This window comes from Acanthochromis polyacanthus, chromosome 22, assembly GCF_021347895.1.
Source record: "Acanthochromis polyacanthus isolate Apoly-LR-REF ecotype Palm Island chromosome 22, KAUST_Apoly_ChrSc, whole genome shotgun sequence".
Classification (NCBI taxonomy): domain Eukaryota; kingdom Metazoa; phylum Chordata; class Actinopteri; family Pomacentridae; genus Acanthochromis; species Acanthochromis polyacanthus.
In genome coordinates, this window is record NC_067134.1 from 2,375,919 (window position 1) to 2,391,672 (window position 15,754).

A 15,754-nucleotide genomic window follows, 5' to 3' on the forward strand; every position below is an offset into this window, starting at 1 on the left:
ATCATAAACTGTGAACTTCAGTGGTCTTCTATTGTGCTAGCTGTCTATAAAAAATGCTCCAAAGGTGTGGTTCTCTCGGTGCCTCCGGCTCTGCAGAGGCAGACTGTTGATTTCATCACCAACAAGCACACACATGAGGCTCAGGATGTTTCTCAATATCAAGTACACAAGTCTGTTCTCGCCAAGTATTTAAGTTGCACCCATTCCTGAGGGGAGTTTAGTTTTACCTGGAGAGTCTTGGTGTCGCAGCTCGTTTTCTCCGTGTGAAGGTGAGTAAAAGACACTTTAAAGAGTTTTCTAGCTGTTAGTTTAGTTCCAGCAGAAATGTGGCTCCACAGCTCCATGTTCACTCCTTCATGGGACTAAAATGTTTTAAGTCGTTAAAGACCACAAAATGTCACATTTAGCTAACAGAGACTGCTGCTAAACCAACTGTTAGCTTGTTAGCTTGTTAGCTCATCTCTGTCAGGAAGCCATAGACAGCTCTGTGTTAGTGGGAATTAATTATCGTGAGGACATGAATTAAAGTGAAGAGGGCGATAGAAGCATGTCCACATGAGCTGTGTGTGTCTAAAAAAATGAACTATGTCCAGTTTATCAGATTTATCAGAACCGATATTTTACTTTGGCAGCATTAATGTCCATATTCCAAATAGAGAAAACATTTACAGGTCTTCAGTATCTTCATCACAGATGCCAGCGGACTTTAACTTTTGGGTGAATTAAACCTTTAAAATCTCGAGTAGGACATGAAGTTGTAATCTGTGTGGTCCTGAAAGTTCATCCTCCAGCTCTGTAGACAAACTCACTGGGATCAAAATGAAAGAGGAATACTCCTTGAATAAACTTTTAAAATTCTAAGTGTATTTTGAGCGAAATCATCCTTTAAAACCGTAAGTTGTGCATTTAGATCATAAACTGTGAACTTCAGTGGTCTTCTATTGTTGTAACTGTCTATTAAAAAAAATGCTCTAAATGTGGGCAGACTGTTGATTTCATCACCAACAAGCACAAACTTGAGGCTCAGAGCGTTTCTCAATATCAAGTACACAAGTCTGTACTCGTTAAGTATGCGAGTCCTACCTGTCCCTGAGGGGAGTTTAGTTTTAAGGCGCTGTCACACTCTATCATATAGAGCCAGCGTATGAGGAACGTATCGAATATTTCGAAAAATTGTTTATACACACAACTTTTAAGCGTATGAGGTCGATTTTTGGTTAATGACCGTTAGAGTAACGTGAGCCTCGCGTACTGTCAGCGTATGAGTAGTGTATGTGAGCGTATGTGATGTGATGTGTATTTCAGTTGGACGTGTACCGACGTATGAGTAACGTATATCAGCGTACCTCCGACGTATGAGTAACATATGCGGAACGTCAGCCTAACGTATGAGGAGCGTACACAGTGGGGGGGTATAAAATTCTCAATTTAACCATAAGCTGGTCATAAAGGCCACCGCCTTCCAGTCCAAGGTTTCACCCAGATTGCACGTCTCATTCTACGCCTTCTTCTTCTGTGTCGAGCATACTCAACTGCCAACCGTAACAAATCTTGGTGATCTTGCAGCACAGCAACCTCCATCTCTGAACTGCTGGTACAAACTGATACAGATTTGGAAATGTGAGACTTTATATACCCCCCATACGCTGGAAATACACGTGTAATACGCATGGGATAAGTTGGCTGTACGCTCAGAACACGTCAGGCATAAGTTGAGTACATTAGACTGTGGTTAGAACTACCATCATAACGTTAGCCATTCGTCAGACACACGTTCATTATACGCTCCTCTAACGCTAGGTTTCCTGACCCACTCAATTTCAGCGTATGAGAAGCGTACTAGACGTATGAGTAACGTACCTTCAGCGTACCTCTAGCGTGTTCAGCGTATGAGCAACGTATGAGGAGCGTAAAATTCATACATCGGCATATGCTGAAAATTTTTGTGCATGTTCAAAACATTTTTTGGCCGTCAGCGTCCATCAGCGTACACCGACGTACCTCGGCGTACCCCGGCGTACTAGAAACGTATTCCAGCGTACCCCTAGCGTGTTTTAGCGTATGCCAGCATATGCCCAAAACGTCCATACATTCCTCATATGCTGGCTATACGCTAGAGTGTGACAGGGCCTTTACCTGGAGATTCTTGGTGTCGCAGCTCGTTTTCTCCGTGTGAAGGTGAGTAAAAGATTTCTGAAAATTTTTTGCGTGCGAGCTGGAAGTGTGTCCTCTTTTCAGAGAAACAGAATATGGTCACCCTACTGGTGGGAAGAAGCTGAGTAAGTAGAACTTTGATTGATTGCAGTCTCTGAGGTTCCTCCTTCATCACCAACAAACACAAACATGAGGCTCAGAGTCTTTGAAAGCAAGTGTGCAGACAGAGAGAAGTTTTCTTCCAGAGGACACAGACATCCCATCAGACTGAGGACTGGACATTTCATCTGATCCTGTTTTATCCTCAACACCAAACTGGTGACTGAAATGTGCTGTTTAGTGAGACTCAGGTTGTTGTTTGGACTCAGTGGCGTCATCAGAGCCGGACATCCCCAGCTGTAGCCCCCAGTGTTTATGAAGAGCCCCGGATCTGGTTCATGGATCATTCCAGTCATTAAAGTCCCCAGAATAAGAGCAGAGCACTGATCCAGCTGGAGCTGATGTTGTGTGTCATGTGTTTGTGTTGTTTTCTTGCTCTGCTTCATGTTCCAGACGGAGCTCTTGCTAGAAAACTGCTTGATCTGCTTTAGCTGGCAGGGTGTCTGCTTTTGGATCCTTCAGCCAATCAGTGAGAGCAAATCTCAGGTGTGTTCATGATGCTGATGTGCTTGTAGAGGTGTGTTTAGTCCCTGCTTTGTGTTTCCAGTAGTTTACATATTTGGCTTGTTGTTCTGGGCGTTGTCTGGACAGCTTAGCAGCTTGTTCCCTCTGTGAAGTGCTGTTGTCAGATCAGGAACAAATCTGTTTCCTGCTTGGTTGCCCTGACAACAGTGATGTCACAGCCCTACCTGTTCCTCAGGTTATTTCTGTCTTTTACCGTCTTTGTGTCACAGCTTGTTTTCTCCGTCTGAATGTGAGTAAAAGAGACTTTAAACTGGTTTTTATCTTTTATATATCTGTAGAACATAAAACTGATTGAATCATTCGTCGTATTTTAACTCCAAAACAACGTTGTTGTGACACAATTAAAACATCAAATATATCTTTTATTCCCTAAAACCAAACCTTCAGACATATTGGGGTGTTTCCAACCAGCAGGAGTTCTCAAACTGATGCTGAAATCAATGTTTTATCAGTAAATATCATTTGTGTTTGTCAGGCAGTTCTAAACAGGAGTTGTTCTTATCAGCAGAACTTCAACAGTTGTAGGATGGAAATGCTTTGAACGATGGATTTTTCATCAACACACGTAGAACTAGAACACTGTGTGTATCATATGTTTGTGGTCAAACAGAAGTGGAACAAGGATGTCCATCCACACTCATGACTTCCATTAGTGATCAAAGCCAGTGCAGCATAAAGACGACATGGATCTACAGAGCTGAATACGACCACCAGCAGCTTTTAGGATTCATACTCTTTATCTGGGACATGTATTTCCATTTTTCACTCTATAATTTCAATGTCTGGATATTCTGAAGAATGAAGGGTATACTTATGATCTGAAAATGAAAAGATGAACTCCATCACATCACATTTAGTCCTAAAAGGTAATAATTCTTCCTCAGATATATGATACTAAAGTAATATTCATCCATGAGGACCAGCTGCACCAGAGATGGTCTCTGATTTCACTTTCTCTGTCTGAGCTCAGCATGTCTTCATTTCTTTCACTATTTTCATTTTTGTCATGTTGTGTCAAAATTTGTCTTATTTTTATCATTATATGTCTTCTTTGAGTTGTTTCATATCCTATTTCTTTCCTTTTCAGTCTTTTTTCTGAACTTTTGGTCTCAATTTGTCTCATTTTTACCATTTTGTCTATTTTTTTTTTACAGTTTTGTGTCTTAACTTGTCTAATTTTTACCATTTTGTATCTTAATTTGTCTTATTTTTGTCATTTTGTTGAAGAATTTGTCTCTTTTTTAAACATTTTTCTAATTTTGAGTCTCATTTTTTGTCATTTTGTGTCTTAATTTGTCTTATTTTTACCATTTTGTGTCTTAATTTGTCTTATTTTTACCATTTTGTGTCTTAATTTGTCCCATTTTTGTGTCTTAATTTGTCTAATTTTTGTCATTTTATGATGGATCATTATTTAATATTAATGATGTATCAAGATGGCAGCCAAGTCAGCTCCTTGTTTGTGACGTCTAAACTTTTATTGTCTTGTAGGATTAACTGCAGTCCTGCTGCTACACAACAACCTCCACCACACCAACAACACAACTGTTCATTAACTGCTGACATTTTCTTTGACTTTATCAGGGAGACACCATGACTAAACAGATCCTCAAAAAGATCCTGGATGATCTGAATGATGAGGAGCTGTCTGATTTCCAGTGGTCCCTGCAGCAGCCCAACATTGTTCCAGGCCTCGAAGCCATCAGAAAGAGCCAACTACAGACACTAGACAGGCGTAACACTGTGGATGTGATGGTACAGACTTATGGACTTCAGAGAGCTGTGCAGGTGACCAGAGTGATTTTAGAGAAGATCCCCAGGAAGGATCTGCTGCAGAGGATTCCTACCAGCAGCTCAGGACCAGAAGGTCAGTCACAAGACAAGAACAACATGATATCATTACAGTCAGAAAGATGCATGATGGTTCTGCTACAGTCTGATAGAGTTCAGGTTCTGTTACAGTCTGATAGAGTTCAGGTTCTGCTACAGTCTGATAGAGTTCAGGTTCTGCTACAGTCTGATAGAGTTCAGGTTCTGTTACAGTCTGATAGAGTTCAGGTTCTGCTACAGTCTGATAGAGTTCAGGTTCTGTTACACTCTGATAGAGTTCAGGTTCTGTTACAGTCTGATAGAGTTCAGGTTCTGTTACACTCTGATAGAGTTCAGGTTCTGCTACAGTCTGATAGAGTTCAGGTTCTGCTACAGTCTGATAGAGTTCAGGTTCTGTTACAGTCTGATAGAGTTCAGGTTCTGCTACAGTCTGATAGAGTTCAGGTTCTGCTACAGTCTGATAGAGTTCAGGTTCTGTTACAGTCTGATAGAGTTCAGGTTCTGCTACAGTCTGATAGAGTTCAGGTTCTGCTACAGTCTGATAGAGTTCAGGTTCTGTTACAGTCTGATAGAGTTCAGGTTCTGCTACAGTCTGATAGAGTTCAGGTTCTGTTACAGTCTGATAGAGTTCAGGTTCTGTTACAGTCTGATAGAGTTCAGGTTCTGCTACAGTCTGATAGAGTTCAGGTTCTGCTACAGTCTGATAGAGTTCAGGTTCTGTTACAGTCTGGTAGAGTTCAGGTTCTGCTACAGTTTGATAGAGTTCAGGTTCTGTTACAGTCTGATAGAGTTCAGGTTCTGCTACAGTTTGATAGAGTTCAGGTTCTGTTACAGTCTGATAGAGTTCAGGTTCTGCTACAGTCTGATAGAGTTCAGGTTCTGCTACAGTTTTTCCTGAGTCCACATTAAGGTCAGTTCTTCTGTAAAATCTACTGATCAACCCTACTGACTGAATGCTGCCCCTGCTGTTTAAACATTAGGTTTTACTTTGAAGGAGCAGTTTGGTGTCAGAAAACCAGAGTTAATCAACACCATAAACTCATCAATAAATGTCAACATAAAGTAACTTCTAAGTCTGTTGTAGCTGAATTAAATGAAAGCAGTAAACAGTGGAGAATATAACATGTGATCTCTGTCTGTCTGTCAGTGCCTGTCAGTGATGTTGGAGAACCTTCAGAGAACAGAGAACCTTCCTCCTCTCAGACTCAGCCTCCTCTTCCTCAGACTGAAGGTAAAACTGATGGATTCTTTGGTCTGTAAAGAAAGATGGCAGCAGTTCATCATGCCTGAAATGGAAGCTGAGTTTAAGCAGGTTGTTTCTCTGTAGGAAAGACCTACATTTTAAGTGTTATGATGGTCTGTCTCTCTTCTATTGTTAATTACCTTTTCCTCTCCTTTTTTAATAGCAACACACTACTTTCTGCAGTACAATACTGTTCTAATAATGTTCTGGAAGGTTGTGTGATGCGTTCTAACACTACTTTTATGCAGACAGAGGGTTAGGAAAAGTTGGAAAGAGATTCACAGAGTCGGCCTTCCGGCATCAATAACTCATGAGATATACGTTGTGAAAACATAAACGATGCCTCTTTCAAATCGTTGTAAGCTAGACAATGTGCTACAAGGTCAGTTTTATCAAAAGTCGCTGTCTTTCAAGCTGCAGAAATAACATTGGCGTCTATGAGCAGCTGGCTGTGCGGCGAGTGAACAGGGACCGTCTGCAAATAGCAAAACCGCTGCAACAGCGAAAAGAGACACCACACAAATATTCAATAACTTCACTCTTATACAGTGCAGAGCCACCAAAATCACTGTAGCCATGAATGGGCTCCTGCTGGTCATACTGCAACTCTTGGTTTAGGGATAAATGAAAAATCTGAATTTTAAGGAATTTTTATGTTATCAGTAACACAAAAATACCCCTTGGTATTGTGTGTTGTGCATCAGTCACAGCTGAAGAGGCTGTACACAAGTTAGGCTCTTATCAGATATAAGAGGGTTTTGGTCTGGGGTAAGGATCCAAAACTGTTTCAAAAATAATTCCAGAAAAAACTGTCCATTGTTTTGAATTTGTTTTGTTGTGACAGATTTTTTTTTTAACAGATAAAAATGATCACCCACTGTTTTTAGGGACTCAGTTTTATTACATTTGGGTTGTTTATTGCCATATGATGGTGTGTACAATATTTAGTGTTTGTGATTGTATGTGAAGTTTAAGGATTAATGAGTAAATTAGCTTTGATGGCACTTTTCTTGATCGATGTGGTATATTTTATATACCACACAGGAAAATGACATAGGGGCACAGTGCACTTGTTTGTCCAAATATATAATTCTGTATAGTAATGGAATTTACAATCAGCAGCACCCATTCTGATCAGACCGACAGGTTTTTCTTACTTCCAAGTATTGTCTGTACAGTCCTTAACTAGAAAAATATTACTCTCAGTTTTTTGCATCTCAGAAAACATTGCTGCTTGTTAATTTATATTTTCAAACACAGAGGGATTAAGAGAAATTCATTTTTATCTGAAGTGGCAGAACTTATTTTTTGTTAGTTTATTTTTTTAAATTATGAATATTTTCACAGTTAAACAATAATTCCTTTGTCTCATATTTATGTGACATAAAACAAATCAACAAAAATATATTTTTCCAGGACAACAATAACATAACAATACTACACTGATATGTAAATGCACTCACCGCCATCACACACTCAACATATGTACTCATTTAACTCTGTTCTTGAAAAGTACAGTCCTAAACACATTTTTCTTTATTTTGTAGCATTTCCACCACTGGTGCACGTAAGTCAATAAATTTCCTTCACATGATGATTCATCAGATTGTGATGCTTCTTTCTTTTTTGACTTCAATGATCATCTTTAATTTCTCTTATGTCCTACACAGCCTTCCATGAATTATTCCAACTCCTCTGTTGGTGAGTTTTGTGCAGTGTTGTGTTTTTAATTAGGTTTTAAATTTAAATGCAATGGATCGATTTATTCCTAATCTTCTATTTTCTTTGATTTATTGCTGTGACATACTCGTCACCTCAAGAAAACTCCTCTGGAAAGCAGACATCTCTAACTACAAACACACATACTGAGGTGCACACAGCTATACACACACATGCATAATACAACTAATAATGGGATTCCTGTCTTCCTTTTAGGTGTTTAATCTGGGATGTTGATTTGTCTCTGTAGGGTTTGGGAACATATCCCATGAATTCATCAAAGAGAGGCATCTGCTTGATAATTAACAACGACAACTTCTATAAATCCAAAGTGCCTTTAAATAATCGAAAGGGAACCATGGTTGATGGAGGTAAGTGAAAGTTTAATTCATTTTGAAGGTCTCACAAGAAACCACATTTCCCAGCCCTGCTATGGGTGTGGATGTACAGTTTGATGCATTTAAATCCATCCGTGCTTCTTCCAGAGTGTCTGCAGAAGGTGTTTGAGTGGCTGGGCTTTGAGGTACAGACACACAACAATTGTGACAAGAGGAAGATTCTGTCTCTGGTATATGAGCTCAGCAGAACAGATCACCGTCAGATGGACTGTTTTGTATGCTGCGTCCTCAGCCACGGCCTGGAAGGAGCTGTGTGCGGTGTAGACGGGGAAAAAGTCATGCTCAAAGAGCTGACTGACCTCTTTGATGGATCAAACTGCCCCTCGTTAGCAGGAAAGCCCAAGCTGTTTTTCATCCAGGCCTGCCAGGGCCTCGTCAGGCAGAGGGCTGTCCCCATCGAGGAAGATGGTGGGACACCCAGTGGTATTTGTAGCGATGCTGTAAGAGCCACAGTCTACATCCCTACCCAGGCGGATTACCTGCTGGGAATGTCCACTGTGCCTTTATGTATCTCCTTCAGAGACAAGACAGAAGGGACATGGTTCATTCAGTCGTTGTGCCAAAACCTTGTTCAGATGGTGCCCAGGTTAGTGAACCACAGTAACACATATTTTGACATAATGTGATTTCTTTAAGCGATGGAAACCAACTAAATTGAGCTACAAAACTATGTTCTTTGATTTACAATTGCTGATCATTTTTACTTACATTTTTGACTTGCTTCATTTTTAGTAAACTTAATAAACACTTTGTTGTTCCCTGTGGGGAAAGTTCAAGTATTAATGCATTATGGCTTTAAGACTTTGAGTACAAACACTCATGAACTGTCATTACTTTGCCCATTAAAATGATGGCGCCCCAGTGGCTCATCTGGTTGACCCATTTGCTGCACATGTCTCAAACATTATTTTTAGGAGTTTGTCGTGCATACATGTTGCATTAGTAAGCAAGAGTCCATGAACTCTGCTTTGACCAATGGAAGTAACATGTTGAGTGTAATAGTAGGTCAGTAATATAACACGGACTGCATAATGTTCACTTTTGGCATTTCAGTGGTAGTTAAATTAAAGAATATCTCATTTTAAGTTAGCCCTTTTTCTACACAGCCATCTCACTGTACATTTTGTTTTCCCCAGGGAGTATCACCTCATGGATATCATGATAAAGGTGAATGACGATGTTAGCAAGAAGTTCACTGTCAAAGACAACATTTTATGCAAGCAGATGCCTCAACCATCCTTCACACTCAGGAAGAAAGTGGTGTTTCCGGTACCCAAAGCCTCTCCTCCAAATCTTTCTGCTCTCACAACAAATGATTTCTGAGAAATGAGCGTACTTCTTTGAAATGACATTTTTTTAATCTGCTGGACTTTTTTTTAAGTGATGAGGTGTTGACAAAAGCCCAAAAAGGCTTGTAAGCAGTGTAGGCTTGTCCCACTGTTTTCTGAGGTTTGTGTGACGTGTTGGTATGATGCTCAGGTACACACAAATCTCAACTGCCATACTCGTTTTAAAGCATTGTGAAAATAAGCACTTCAGTGTGATTTTTTTTTATCTTTGTAGTGATGAACTGAATCAATGGAATAGAGGTGGTTCACATGTATAAATACCTGAGTGTCTGCATTGATGACTCTCACTTTCAAGCCACATGTGGAGAAACGTGTGACGAAGCTGAGGCTAAAATTGAGTTTTTATTTTTGAAACAAGTTATGTTTTTCTTTTAGTGGTGCAACTTTTTGTCTGTGTTGGATTCCAGAGATCTTTTTTATATGAATGCTTCTGCTCAATGTTTTTGAATGGTTGACACTGTTTACCACACTTCTTTGAGGTTTATTACAAACTCTAAAGTGTCAGAGCACCACTGTCAGTTATACCCTCAGGTAGGACGGCCAGCTTTAGACACCAGAAGGATCCGTCATTGGTATATTCTCATATACGAGACAATACTTGGACTACTGAACTCCTACATTTGCTCTTTAACTGCACAGAAAAGTTGTGATCTTCTTTCACTCCATTCACAAGATCATTTGTTGCTTTCTGTTCCATATGTTCGTACTGAATTGGGCTAAAAGGCTTTTGTTTCCTCTGCACCGTCTGCCTGGACTATGTTGTAGAAAGACTGGAAACTAACTGAGAGAATCTCACTGAGTGCTTTGAAATCTAAACTGAGAGTTCTTAAGGTTGTTTCCACAACATCCACTTGTTTTTCAGAATTTGCTTGTAAATTTAAGTAATTTTTTTTTTTTTTTGGGGGGGGGGGTTTGTTCATATTTTAATTCTGTTTTAACTGTACTTTTATAACTTTGTATCTGCCGCTGCCTATCTTGGCCAGGACTCCCTTGAAAAAGTGGTTTTTAATCTTAACAGGATTTCTCCTGGTTAAAAAAGTTTAAATTAAAAAATTGAAAAAATTGACATTTGATGCAACAACAAATACTGAAAACAAAACTGATTGTAGTTGTAACCTTATGATTGAAGCTGCATCACGGCTGATACTTCACACAGTCAAACCATCCACACCCTTATTTTCTCCCACTTTGGGCTCTGTAAATCACCTGCCTCAGGGATGCAACATTACCCATTTATTTACATTTGATGCAGAACAGCAGCGAGGATACTCAGAAACACTCGATGCACAGAACAGTTCCACTTCTGACTAAATTACGCCTGCTCCATATATGTTAAAAATGACTACTACACCTTATTAATCATTTTCTGAGGATTTAACGGTGCCCTTTGAAATGTTTTCTTGTATTTTCTAACGTTGGATTATTAATTTTATGCTTTGTTGGTGCTCTTTTTTAATAAAATACCTTTTAACTTTTGAAGTGTGCTATAGAAATGTTTATTATTTTTTATAAATGTTTGCACAACATCTTGTCCAACAAACAAGTAAATTAAACACAAGAACAGAACTTTGAAATTAAAATAACAGCATATTACATATCAGTTATATGTCATATGTATGTAACAGGCTTTATGCAAGATTTAAAAAAAAATCCACTGAGCTGCTTTCTTTTATGAATTACAATCAGATTGTTTAAAAACTGCGGTCTTGTTCCTTACTCAGCACAGAGACTGCTCTGATGTGGGGGTTGTGGGGGTTTGAGAAATTTCAAAAGTAAACTCTTATTTTAGCTGCCTGCTTCTTTGGTGTGATGTCTAATTTTTTAATACTCGATTTTTTTGACTTTTAATTTCTTCTTTAATTTTCAAACTGGCTAGTTCCTTTGTTTAATTTGTGTGCTAATCTTGCTAATTATTGATTTAATTTATTGTCATTTTTACTATTTATTTTAATTGACTGCTCTGACTTGGGGCTGAAGGTCATCCTGCAGGTGTGGCAGGAACACGGAGTGGAAACACAATAGGTGTGTTCATGTGGCCATGCTGAGGAATCCCTCTGCTTCAAGCTAGTGGAGAACATCATAGTAGGCAAGGGCGTCAGTTTGTTTTTAAAAGTGGGGGGGATGGAGACCACAGCCATTGTCAGATGGAAATGCACACCCTGGGTGGCGTGCTGGGTAATCGGGAACACCGGGGATATCCCTGGTGGGCCGCTTTATTGTTGGGCCGCTCCAGTCATAAAATAATAATAATAATAATAATAATAATAATAATAATGCTTTGGTCTCAAACTCGCGGGCCAACTGCAGCCCGTGGGACGATATTTTGTGGCCCTCTACTTGAGATCAAAGTTTAGCATTGGTGCGGCACTCCTGCTTTTCTCAGATGCTTCTGTGTCGTTGGTAAGACAGCACTTTGAGAAAATGTCGAAAAACGGCGGCAAAATGCCACAAGCTGGGCTCAAACTCACAACCACCACACAGAAGACAGAGGCTCAACCTGTTAAGCTATCGGTACATACAGGTAGAGGGGTCTGTGGGCCGCTATAGTACTAATTCTACCGGGCCGAAAGTTTGCCCCTGCACGCCTCTGGTCGGAGCTTCCACTTGGCACGGGCCAGAGCCCTAGAGATAGTAAGAGTTGCGACACTCCCATAGGGTGCCGTTGTACGCTTTCTTTCGGTCTACTTCCGGGTTGTGGAGGTTTGTGTAGTTCCAAGCACCACTTCAACAGTGACAGCCACCGTTCATTTGCACTGCAGGTCATTGAGTATATGTGGAGGTAAGTTGATGAAATGCCTACCTCTTTTGAATTGTCAACTGCCTATATTTTATCAGAGGCTCTTTATGATGCATATACTGAGCTTTATTTGTATTTGCGCAGCGTAATTATATATATTTTTTATCTTGGTAGACGACCGAATTTCTGCTACTTTTTTAGCTCGACTCTTCTGTTAGTTGTGAAGTTATCTCCAGGGATATATTGACGGATTAATTGTTGATGAGTCGCTACCTCTTTTTAATTTTAACGTCTTTATATTATATCAGAAGCCCTTTGTGGTGCATACATTTATCTGTATTTGTGAATATTGGCAGATGACCGACTTTCAGGCATTGCCTTGTGCTTGTTAGCTCTTCTTTGAAAGCTACCTAGCGACATCGCTACCTCTTTTTAATTGTCAAGACTACGTCCTTTATATGAGACCCTTTATAATGCATAAACTTATACTTGTAAGTATTTAACAAACATATTTATTAATATCTATCGTATCTATCTATCCTCCAGTATCCCGAGAGCCCTCACTGAAGACACGAAGACCCTCATTGTTTCTCCCATTGTCAATAAACCATACTATTTCATTCATCAAAGCATAACGAGTTGTTATTCTTGAATATATATTTTGTGTATGTCTTAAAATGGTTATAGTGAGTCAACTCCTGCCTGGACACTATCTGCTGAATGGACTGTTGTTACTCTGCTTTTCAATAACTCCCAGACTACGGGTAAGTGAATCAGAGAAATATAGACATTGTCTGGAAATACAATAATCCAGCTGGGCAAAAATTAACATCTTCAATCCTCTTACATTTCTGTGTAAAAGTCGATTTTCCATGCTAACACGAATGTGAAACATTCCCTCCAAAACCCCAAAAGTGTCTTTAATATGTCACCTTACGGCTCAAAATGTAAAACTGACATTTACATACATACTCCAATGAATTAATAATCAAACAAGTACTTGGAGGTGTGATTGTATTCCTTTTTTACCGTGAAATCGCCGCTCTCAGTCCCATAGAAGGAAATGACAGCGCTGCCTGTTTGGAACTATTCAGGCTTACATGAACCACGTGACCGCCCCGCTATGGGGGTATTATTGTAGCAAAACTATTTGTCAATGCGAATCGAGAGTTGTCTGTCTGTATTTCAATCCATGTGTCCGAAGTGAGATTTGTCAATGTGTAAAAGAATTTGTCTATGTGAACTGAGAGTTGAAAAATGTACGTATCCCACGACACATCAGCAGAAAATACAGACAACTCACCAGAATTTACGTATCCCACTACACATCGGCAGAAAATGCAGACAACTCACCAGTTACGAGTCGTTCGGTTTCACAATTGGCTGTTTTATTTTCACGTGACTTTTGCTACACTTCTGCCGTGAGTGAGATTCGTATCTGAAAAACATCTGGGTTTTAGCTCCCTGACCTCAGGCTCACAGGCTCGTCCAACTCGGCAGTTCCCGCCGTCTGAAAGCCATCAGGCGGCGCTATGCCCCAGAGTCTTTGAGCGTTCGTGACATTGTGGGGCAGGGTGTGGACAAGATGGAGCCCCGATCGTGAGTACATGTTTATGTTTTTTTGCAGTTTGTATATTTAGGCAGGCTATTGCTGAGCCTTCTAAAAATATAATATTACAGGTACATGTGAACAACTTACATCTGTTGAGTTTATAAGTCGCTGAGCAAACTCTTTCGTGAAGTGACACTCGCAAGCTAATCTCACCGATTAGCTTAGCTGAAAACGTAGTTGCTGCTGCTTAGACGGCAAGCTAGGAGTCACAAGTGTATTTAGCTGGAGGCCACATGTTAGCAGTCCAATTTACAGTGTGAGAGTATGCTTCTGCAATAAAAATTGAATTTATTTGAAGGCTTTCAACACATCTTAACCAGGGGTGCCAGTAATTATGGAGGGCGTTGTACCTGCAGCAAAGTAATAGCAAGGAAACACCAGTGAGCTGGTTGTAATAACACGGGATAACTTTACCTGAAGACCCGTTTTTTAACATTGCGTAGGGCTACAGTAATTACCTACTGTCCAGAGACTATCTGTATTTATAAGCTTATATATAGCAGTATATATATATACTGCTTATATATAAGCAGTATATATAAGCCCTCATCCAACCAGCAGACGACCCACTGAGCTGGAGCAGGACAAGGCCTCAGTCTGCCCCACCTGGTGAAGGTGATGGAGGAGAGACAACTTCTTCCATCTGAGAGAATCTTCTCAAAAACATGGCAGATATTCACTGAAAGAAGAAATGTACCAGCCCATCCAAGCTCAGGCTTCTGATTTTTCTGAATGTCAGCCTGCTCTGAGGACATTTATACTGTTTGAATACTGAGTCTGGTTCTGGTTCTGTTCTGGTTCTGTGGGTTCATGTGCAGAGTTTTGTTCATTTATTTTTTGTGCAAAAAAGTTTGGTTGAAATAATAAACAAAAGCAAGAATACCTGTTTTTGTAACAGAGCAAATGTACAAAATGAGTCAATTATAAGGCTTCTCATAAAAACACTGAATGAAAAAGAGTTTGTCAAAACACAAATGATTCATATTTGCCAGGTTAGGCTAAATATGAGGCTACAAAGAATAATAAATTAGGAGCCGTTTGGGAGCTGAAAGAACCGGCTTTTCTTTGGAAGCAGTGCCAAAAGCTCTCTGAAAAGAGCCGAACTTCCATCACTACTGTCCTCTTTGTCGTTCATCTCTCAGCTGCTTTTTGAAGGCAGAGCTGTGATGCGATTCAGCGACGTCATTGGCTGAGCAGCGTCACGTGGGATGCCTGAACTCGTACATAATTGGTCTGTGCGTTTCTGAGCCGATAGACCAATGATAAACACTGGAAAGCTGCACCGGTAAAATAGAAGCGACCTGTCAGATTTACACCCGTATAGACGGCGTCTGGGTCCGGATCCGGACCGCGGTCGGCCTTTCGTGAGCCCTGTTCTCAGCCAGACACCTTCCCCCGTCCCATACAGCTTCACCGCTTCCTGACACAGAGAAAAGTGAACGTTATGTCAAAAAAACATACTAATACATGTGTTTGCGCATTTTTAAGTGGTTATATGGAAATTCGGACCGTATCTTTTGTGCCTTATACATCTCTAGAGGACAGACTGTGGTCACATGCTGACCATGTTTGGCTCAGCAAACAGCTGTAAGGCAGCTTTCTCAACTATGAACATAATCAAAATATGTTTTGAGAACGGCTCAAACAAGCAGCAGCTCAGTTCTCCCATTAAGCTGCAGAGATATTAGGGGAGTGATATGAGACAGACAAAAATGTAAAAGTGTTCAAATGTTTACATTTATGAGATTTAATTATTGTTAAAGATGTATAGAAGTTGATTCAGGTTGTTCAGTCATGCTTTTTTAAGTTCTGCACTTTATTCTAAGATATACAGTTACATATAAGTTATTTATTAATAAATGTCAAAATGTTTTTGAACCGTACTGAATTTATCTGACCGTCAGTTTTTGATTACAGGCAGACTCTAATAAAACTACCAGGTTACATCAGCATATATCACAGTAACTCAAGTTAGACATTATGATGTTCTGGACCTTTGCTGACTGGACCTCTCTGAATTTTAGCTGA

The 15,754-nt window shown here is 39.9% G+C and overlaps 2 protein-coding genes across 4 annotated transcripts in view; one reads left to right on the forward strand and one right to left on the reverse strand.

Annotated features, from left to right (window-relative positions):
• Positions 1 to 2,150: 2,150 nt before the first annotated feature.
• Positions 2,151 to 10,856, forward strand: LOC110972360 (caspase-8-like). Its single transcript, XM_051943024.1, has 9 exons — positions 2,151 to 2,178; positions 4,423 to 4,705; positions 5,816 to 5,899; positions 7,459 to 7,478; positions 7,582 to 7,612; positions 7,732 to 7,781; positions 7,881 to 8,001; positions 8,116 to 8,614; positions 9,165 to 10,856. Exons 2-9 carry the CDS (start codon positions 4,432 to 4,434, stop codon positions 9,349 to 9,351), a joined length of 1,266 nt encoding a protein of 421 aa, XP_051798984.1. The 5' UTR covers positions 2,151 to 2,178; positions 4,423 to 4,431; the 3' UTR covers positions 9,352 to 10,856.
• Positions 10,857 to 15,631: 4,775 nt separating this feature from the next.
• Positions 15,632 to 15,754, reverse strand: part of LOC127532001 (uncharacterized) — a 2,585-nt gene continuing 2,462 nt past the window's right edge. For all 3 annotated transcript variants that reach the window (XM_051942933.1, XM_051942932.1, XM_051942931.1), the window contains one exon: positions 15,632 to 15,754. This exon is cut by the window's right edge. The gene's annotated coding sequence lies outside the window, so the exon portion shown is untranslated.